The sequence below is a fragment of the Polypterus senegalus genome, chromosome 12 (assembly GCF_016835505.1).
Source record: "Polypterus senegalus isolate Bchr_013 chromosome 12, ASM1683550v1, whole genome shotgun sequence".
Classification (NCBI taxonomy): Eukaryota; Metazoa; Chordata; class Cladistia; order Polypteriformes; family Polypteridae; genus Polypterus; species Polypterus senegalus.
Genome location: NC_053165.1, coordinates 64364052 through 64372902, shown reverse-complemented (window position 1 = coordinate 64372902; position 8851 = coordinate 64364052). Strand labels below are relative to the sequence as shown.

The window sequence follows — 8851 nt, the reverse complement described above, 5'->3', positions numbered from 1 at the left end:
CTCAATACGGTAACCGTATAAAAAAATGTAAAACGCTGAGTAAAGTTTAACATGAAAACTATTTGTTCTGAAAACAATCTATACTAGTCTACGCGACTGCTTCTCTTTTGTAGAAATGGGATGTTCAAACTGGCATAAAAGCAAAGTTGTTAGCTTCAACTACCACGACCTGCTGCCTCTGTTGGAAAACTGCAAAATGTCAACTCGTTCAGGAAATGCTCTGGAATGCCTCCATCTAAACCCGAATGATAATGTTGTATTAAAACGTGAACCACCAGCGGGGATGAGGAAAGGAGAATTCTCAATAATTTGACGTGTTATCCAATTTGTATTGATAAGTTCCAAATGCATATTTACATGAACCATGATTAAAATTCCAACACATTAAAAGATTATTTACATATTAAACTTGAGTACAACACATGTGCTACACCAGTGATTAAGTTATGATTAGCAAACTCTAAAATCAGCAATAGGATGGGATATTCACTGTGTCGCTTCCAGACAGCAGCATCATCACTGAGACCCATCCAATTTAATAGCAACACCCTCATTGATTCTGGAAAGAGCTGGCTGACTAGGTCCTCAGCAGGAGGCAAGTCAGTGATTCTGTCAATGTGGTTTAATTTAAAACTTTCAATCCGCTTGCTGATACAGGTGTGGGCTGCACTAAACTGTTGACCAAGCCAACTACTTACTGCAAAGAGTAAGCTATTATTGTAGACAGAGCTATCGTTTGCCACAGATGATAAACAATATGTCTTTAACAGCTGTAAAACTGTGTCTGAAACTTCCTCGTTGTTGATGGTTTTGCTTATCAGTTGTTCAGCACATTCTAACAAAGGAACTATGGTGTCTGTTAACTGACTCATAACAGTTGCTTCCAGCGTTTGTAGAGAATACTCCAGCCTCTTGATTTTTTGTAAAATGGGACTGACAATTTTATCAACTGAATATCCTTCAGATTTGCCATAATTATGATCAGATTGAATATGACTAAATGATGCAGGAGAGTCCACCCTGTCATAGGACTGTACAGAACGCTCACTGTGAGAGAGCTTATGCACTTTTTCTGTCATGAAGTTACTTGAGCAGTCCCGCTGGTAATGTAAAATGCAGGTTGAAGCCCAAGGATCATCCACCCATACACTCATATTGTAGGACACTGAGAGGAGCCCATCATTTATTCTAGACTTCCAAACCTCCTGTGGAGAAAAAAAAAGTTTCTGTAAGAAACCCCACCCTAAGTAAATCTACAGAACACTGTGCCTTAAATTTAAAATGTGAAGCCATGCTCGACTAATAATACAGTTCTAACAAACAGCCATCTCCTCAGAGAGTCTTTTTGCAATCATTCTCCAAATTTATTGCAGCTTTGTTATTGAAAAATACTACTTTAAAAATAATGACTATTAAATCAATCTTTAACTGTTTTACTTTGCTTCTTCAGTGCAGATCATGATATACTTCTGAGTACATAGTAATTTTCCAGGTCAGGTTCGTGTTACAACAAATCTGCCACTTGGTATGACGCCATTTATATGATAATGCAGTCTAACTGTTACAAGCTTGGGTGGCACTGCATTTTTTACCAACTTCTACCCTTATTAGTAACCATCCACTGCTGCTAATGAAACAGATGCTGTTGCCTTGATTTTAATCATTTCATTTTTTAAAGATTCAAAAGCCTTTCCTGCAAAAAGACATTAACCAGAAGCAAACCAAATTGAACCACCCTCTTGCCCTACTACCACAAGTTGCACATAACTGAAACTTCCCAAATCTGTTACCTTTATACAGATTGGTAAAGATAATGCTGCACTCCATTTTACTTTTATCTCTCCGTTGACCCTCTTCCCATCACCCTATGTAAATTAAACTTTTATCATTCCTATCACAAAATTTTTCTACATGTAGACAATACACCTCAAAACATGAGGCTGTGTCTCTGTACTTTAGCAAAATCAACTTTATCCTGCTTGAAACAGGAACAGCATGGTTATTTGTTGTAGCGGGATCTACCACTCTCCAATACACAGTCACAGCAATCAGGCAGGGTCGTGGCCTGGTAATACTGTTCACTACATTTGTAATGCTCCTAGCATCACCCATCGCCGACAGGCACTTATATATAAGCACGACCACAATCAGCTCAGATTTGCTTTTCCTGGTTCTTGAAGCACTGACTCCAGCTGCAGTCCACTCTTTGTGAATCTCCCCCACAGTTTTGAATGGGTTTTGTTTCACAATCCTCTCCAGGGTGTGGTTATCCCTATTTGGGACTTTCATTAGTTGTCAGTTATAATCATCAAAATTAAAAGAAATAAACATTTGAAATACATCAGTCTGTGTGTAATGAATGAATCTAATATACAAGTTTCACTTTCTGAATGGAATTACTGAAATAAATCAACTTTGTCATGATATTCTAATTTTATGACCGGTACCTGTACTACTGAAGTGATGCTGGGTCACTAAATACGAACAAGGCGTAACTCGAGTTGCCTTCAGAGACAGCAAGCATCCACCGAAACAAGAGTGATATTTTGAAAGTGGGTAATGGGGGCATATCTACCATTTGTAGAGAGGCTAGCAGTGATTCTCAAGAGTAAGAAATTCTGTAATTTTTAACGGTGATGGACCAATACCTGAAAAGTATCCAGCACAGACAACTGTTCCTCCTTGCTGAATATTTCAAAAGCAACACGGAAAAATCCCTGAATACTGTAAAACCACAAACTGTTACTGCTGCTTGTCATTTTCAATCCTTGGACCCTGAAATCTGAAAAGAGAAGGTTAAATGAATGTGTAAGAGCTTGCGGATTAGAAAAGCAAATGTACAGTATTTCTAAAAGCCCATCACTTGATTTAACAGATTGTTAAGTGTGGCTATGACATTAAGATAATGGTACAACAGGTAAAGGCAGCAACGTGGTTACAACTGCTGCCTTGTGGATTAATCATCTGGGGTCCTGGACATTCCCTACATGAAGTTTGCATGTTCTGTCATTCCACACCAGCTCTGTGTGACAGTCTGTACCCCAGTGTTTCAGAGATGGGCTCCAGTCCTACTGCAACCTTATACTGCTTACAATATGGTTTTTATATTAAGGCTAAGAAGGTTTTAACTTGAAGTCCAAGTTAAGCTGTTTTCGTTTAATTTGGTGGCTGTTTTCTTCAAATGATTCCATTTCCCCAACAATTAATAATTGTCACTGTGTCTTCTATGTGTTTCAGCATTTTTTTTTTTTAACAGGGTGCCAAATAATTTAGGATTGGTTAAAAAAAATCAACCTGTATATAATTATTTACTATGCACCATGCTGAGCAACAAATGTTCATAATTTTAAGAGGCACTTGACAGTTTTGTGCAATGTTGAAGGTTATGAAAAATATGACCAACACATGCTTAAAGTTAACAACATTGTACTGCATATTTAAAAATTTTTATCTTGAATTTAAGAATTAGTACTTTTTGAATTATTTATTTTTAATACTAGCATAATCATCTCACATACTAGAAGAAAAATTGAGCCTTGTGGCCAATCCCTTTTTGGCATATTTTGCATGAAATCTTGGGTGGTTCTCTGTCCGAATGCATGTTTTGGAAAATATGTCCGCTCCAAGAAACAGGGGGATGATGTTCTCCTGCAAATAAAAAAAAAAATGTTAAAAAAGTAAAAAAATAGAAGCAGCACCAGTATACATATTGGAATTCAATGTACTGGAAGACAATGGCTCTACAAAGGGACAGAGGTTCTCAGATTTTACAGTCACTACCTAAATGTGGCCCTTATTCAAAACTACTTCACGGACCAACAAGCAAAGTTCTACCGCGCTGTTGACAGGAGAACTGATCCGTTACATTCACTTTGAGGTTTGACCGCCTGGGGTAAACACTGGTTCTGAATATCGGGGCTGTGAGGAGACTGCAACTCTTAGTGATTTCCTCGTGACGGTCTGACTGGGGGGGGCCAGCATTGCGTCTGTCTCTGTGAGTTCGAGGAAAGACTGCGGCGCCTTAATGAAAAAGAAAGGTGGAAGGCGATGACAATCCCTTGAGAACGAACAAACACGGAGGGGCCAAATTATGGATGCTTTATTCCAATATACCGGTATAACCCTTACAACCCTACGCGATTCTTCGGAAAACAAAAAATACTCCACAATAATGATCAACTTCAAACTGTTAAATGCGCCTTCCTCTCTCACATACACTTTATAATGCATTGCTACAAGAATAAATAAAAAAAAAACATAATTCGCACCTGAGCCTCCCCGTTTATGCCCAATTTAAATGAGTTGACGTCGGACAGATACAAATAGCGCACGCTTCTCAGTCCAGTGCTCCACTGCGGCAGGTGCAAAGTAGTAACCTTCGAAGACATGCCTGCAGTCTTTCTTGTCACTTCCAAAATAACAAGACTTCTATGAAACCACTCCAAGCTGTATGGGTTTACTTTTTGAAAACATTTCTCACCACTCCAAAGGATGCCCAAAAAGACTACAGGTTTATTAAAAAAGACAATTCCGCCTATGCTTGCAAATTAAGCTCTTCTATTGGACGTGTTGTCTGTCACTCACGTACTCTGCGGCAAGAACTTCCGGGTAAAGGAAACACCCCCTAGCCATGGCACAACAGGTGCAGCGACACCTTCAGGATTGGAGGTGACTAGCAAGAGTTGTCAATTGTGATTACCAGCGCTCATCATTTAAGAGCCAAAAACACGCAGGATAGAAACACTAAACGTGTTACCAGTGAGTGATCGGTGTTACTGTGTAAGTGGAATTTTGAACATATTCATCGAATGGAACAGAGGAAGGAAGCATGGGAAAAAGGAAGGGAGTAGATAAAAATTAACACACGTAATGACTGTAGAGAGATACAGTATATCCATAATATGTCAAGTTAATTTAAATAAAACGGAAAGCCTCTCAAGACGTGTTTATCATGTTTACTCATTAGATTCATCACAAACAAAATTTTTAAAAAGTAATTAAGTAAACTTTGACTTTATTTGGGAGAATAAATATAATATTATAGTTATTTGACCTTTATTGTCAACATGTGGTGAGAAGTCAAGTAAAATGACGTCTTTTATTGGCTAACTAAAAAGATTACAATGTCCAAGCTTTCGAGGCAACTCAGGCCCCTTCTAAGATGTCTCACTTCCAGGTTTTCCGACGCTGTTACTTGTCCTAGTGTGTATATAAAACACCTGAACTTCAGTTTCTGTATTACATCTTGGCTGAAGAAGGGGCCTGAGTTGCCTCGAACGCTTGCATATTGTAATCTTTTTAGTTAGCTAATAAAAGGGGTCATTTTGCTTGATGTCTCACTACATCCATGATGGCTAACATGGTACAACACCCTAGTACTACTTGTCCACATGTGGAAATCTGCATTGAAAACAGTCAGTAATATACAAAAGGACACTTCTACAAATAAGGCATGCCATAAAATACAAATTAATGACATTAGAACAAAAGAGATTTGACAAACGAGAGGCAACCATTTAGTCCATTAAGCCTGTTTGTTTAGCTAATAACTAAGCTGTCCAAATCCTTCTTCATCCAGATCCATCTTAATGTTTGTCAAGGTTCCAGCTTCGAATCCATGTTGCAGTGGTTTGTTTCAGATTCCCACAACTCTTCACATAAAGAAGTGCTTCTTGGCTTCAGTCCTAAATGCCCTTCTCCTTCATTTCCACTGCTGTCCTCAGTTACGTGATTCACCCATAGGCTGAAAGAATTCAGAGTTCGATGAGGTATCCACGCAGTCTACTCTGCTCAGAGCTTAACACTTTTAATTCTCTGATTCTCTCAGAGTAGGACCTGTGATCGGTGTGACCTTGAGATTCCAAAGCACACAGATTCTCAAAAAGTCCATTAGAGTGGGAAACTTCAAACCCCAGCTAGTCACAAAAGGGAAAATGTTGAATCTTTACAAATAAAAGATTTATGAAGAACAAATATGCTCGGTAACAAAAATAACTTCCAACAAGAACAAGAGGCCAAAGGAATCGTCTGAACCAACAAAGGCAATCCAATGCAGATAATGTCCAAATATATAAATCCAAAGAAGAGTCTAAAAACAGAGCATTTGGATTAAAAATTCAGTAATTCACAACAGAGCATTTGGATTAAAAATTCAGTAATTCACAAAAGCAAAGAAAAGTTATGACAGAAACTCACCAACACCATTCGATGACCCACAAAGGATTGTAGGTTTTTATCAGCCTTTATATATAGGGTTGTGGAAAGTCCCTTGATGGTGATATGCAGGTGATGGTAATATTAAAAAAATAATCAAAACAGACATAAATGAAAAATTTGAGCCCCAGGTAGGAGGGAAACATGACAGGCCACAAATCCTGGGATGTATTTGGTTGCTCTCCTCTGCACAGTCTCAAGTACTGCTATGTCTTTTTAGTAGCATGGTGACCAGAAGTGCACAAAATACTCCAGATGTGGTCTCAGTAATGAATGCTATATAGTCTGAGCATAGTGTCCCTCGATTTAGAGTCAACAGTTTCTTGTTGGATTTAATGGTGTAATTTGACCTGTAATTAGAAGCTGCCCCTGAATCTACTGGTCTGAGTGCACTTATGCCAAGCATATACACATTTAAATTTACAAATTTTATTTTTCCTTACTTGAAACAAATTAATTTAACAGATTTTCAAAATCAGCTTAAAGATATTACTTCCTAAATGCATTTAGATACATTTAAAACCCTGGCCTATTCACTGTTATTGTTCTTTGATTCTTATTGTACCCTCTTAGCTAATGGGGCATGGTAAGGGTGCTATTTAAGTGAAAAGCATTATTACTTGTTATACAGTAATCCTAATTCAGCAAAACGAGCATCTTGTTTATGTGTAATATTTAACTATGCTTATAGTTTACGTTTGCCTTTCCTTTTACAAAAGGATCACTGAAGATTTATATTTAATCAGAAAGGAAAAAAAAAATATTCTTATCAATTCAAAGAGAATACAGTATGATATTGCTATAATGTTCATGAAAGCAAATCACTACAACAAATAAAATAAAATAAGGCCATTGGACTTTACTTATATTCTATGTTAATTAGTGTTGCCTAACTTAAATTATTTATTTTGTCTTTTTTCTCTTTCTTCATCATGTAAAGCACTTTGAGCTACATTGTTTATATGAAATGTTGTTGTTGTTATACTTGTACATAAAATGATGATTTTTGTACATACATATTTTAATTTTCCATTAGAATACAAGTCTATACTTTTACATTAGCATATTATATTCATACACATTGGATCCTTTCCATTGTTGAATAAATCTACGTTTGAGCATAAAATGAGCATTGAATCTATACGTAAAGTACATGCATATTTATATTATACTAGCATACACCGCATAATCACATCGCTTTTTTAATGATTTTTAAGTACAGGGGAAAAATTAACATTTGAAAAATCCGTAATTTAAGCCGGAACCGCAAAGAACAATGAAATGTCAACGTGGCTCAGAGGTGCATGTGGACTGTACCACAGACAAACGCGACTCAGGTAAGGAGTTGAGTCCAAGGATTGCACATTTTAATCGAGGTATAGCTGTGATACTTTAAAGCAAGGGACGGGCCTGGATGGCGCTTGTTCAGTAAGCACTGCCTGCTCATATGCCCGCCCCCAACTCATGCTGCAATTCTTAAGAGATGATCTACCAGAAATTATTTCAGAAACCTGAGTTTGAATCCCGCTCAAGGCACATTGCTGAATGGAAGAATATATCTCTAAAATTTAAAAAAAAAAAAAATATCTTCAACAAACGGTGTTTTGAATCCTACATTGCAAATGTAGTTGTTTGTTTTTCTTTTTTTATTAAACAAAGACTGTTTAATGAATAATTTGTCAAGAAACACACAGACAACAAGCATAGTTAAAAATCGCACTTAAACAAACTGCCTGTCCATTTTATTGTATCATAATTATAACAAATAATAATGCATTTCACTTCCTTATATAGCACCTTTACCATGGTCTGAGACGGCTGCACAGATAATCAAAAGGGGTACAATAAAAATAAAAGCACAATAAGAATGAATAAATAATAGTGCACAGCCTTGTGTTTGTATGTATTTATAACATTTGGGAAGTAATATATTCTAGTTGATGCTGACATTTAATTAATCTGAAGTAGGTAAAAATAAATTTTTGGAAATATTGCAAAGGGAAATGTTTATATACTTAGCGCTAAATAACTATATGTGTTCTAGTAAACAGCATACACACCACTTAGTTATATATATATATATATATATATATATATATATATATATATATATATATATATATATATATATATAGTGGTAGATAGGGGGCGCTCTCGCTCCCTTGAACCCCTGTCCACGACTCCAGACACCAGGTAAAAGTCCTCAAATTGACTTTATTCTTCATCCACAGTGTACAAAACACCCTCTCCTCCACAATACTCATAAACAAACACAATAATCACTAATAAACAATCCTCCAGCTCCCAGATGCATTGCCACCCTTCCACCCAGCTCAGCTCGCCGTCTGGGAGCTCCCACAGTCCTTTTATATCTCCTGACCCGGAAGTGTTCCTAAACCCCAGTCCATGTGACTCTCAATCACTTCCGGGTCAGGTACAAGTTCTGTTCTTCACCCTGGAAGCCCGTCATTCCTCTTGTCCACGTGTGCTTCGGGGGCGTAGGGAAAATATCTATTACTCCTCCCTACAGCGTCCCCTAGTGGCCCCCATGGCATCCAGCAGGGCTGTGCATAAAAACTCCATTGTCCATGATGCCCTGCTGGTCTTCTACGGACCTTCATGCTGCAAGGAGGGCTCC

General features: G+C 37.5%; 1 protein-coding gene across 1 annotated transcript; it reads right to left on the bottom strand.

Moving 5' to 3' along the window:
- Positions 1 to 308: 308 nt before the first annotated feature.
- On the bottom strand, positions 309 to 4543 carry si:ch211-110p13.9 (uncharacterized protein LOC562347 homolog). Its single transcript, XM_039771934.1, has 4 exons — positions 4269 to 4543; positions 3519 to 3648; positions 2649 to 2782; positions 309 to 1205 (listed from the first exon to the last, which is right to left on the bottom strand). The coding sequence occupies exons 1-4, from the start codon at positions 4386 to 4388 to the stop codon at positions 393 to 395; spliced, it is 1197 nt and encodes a 398-aa protein (XP_039627868.1). The 5' UTR covers positions 4389 to 4543; the 3' UTR covers positions 309 to 392.
- Between the last annotated feature and the right edge of the window lie 4308 nt (positions 4544 to 8851).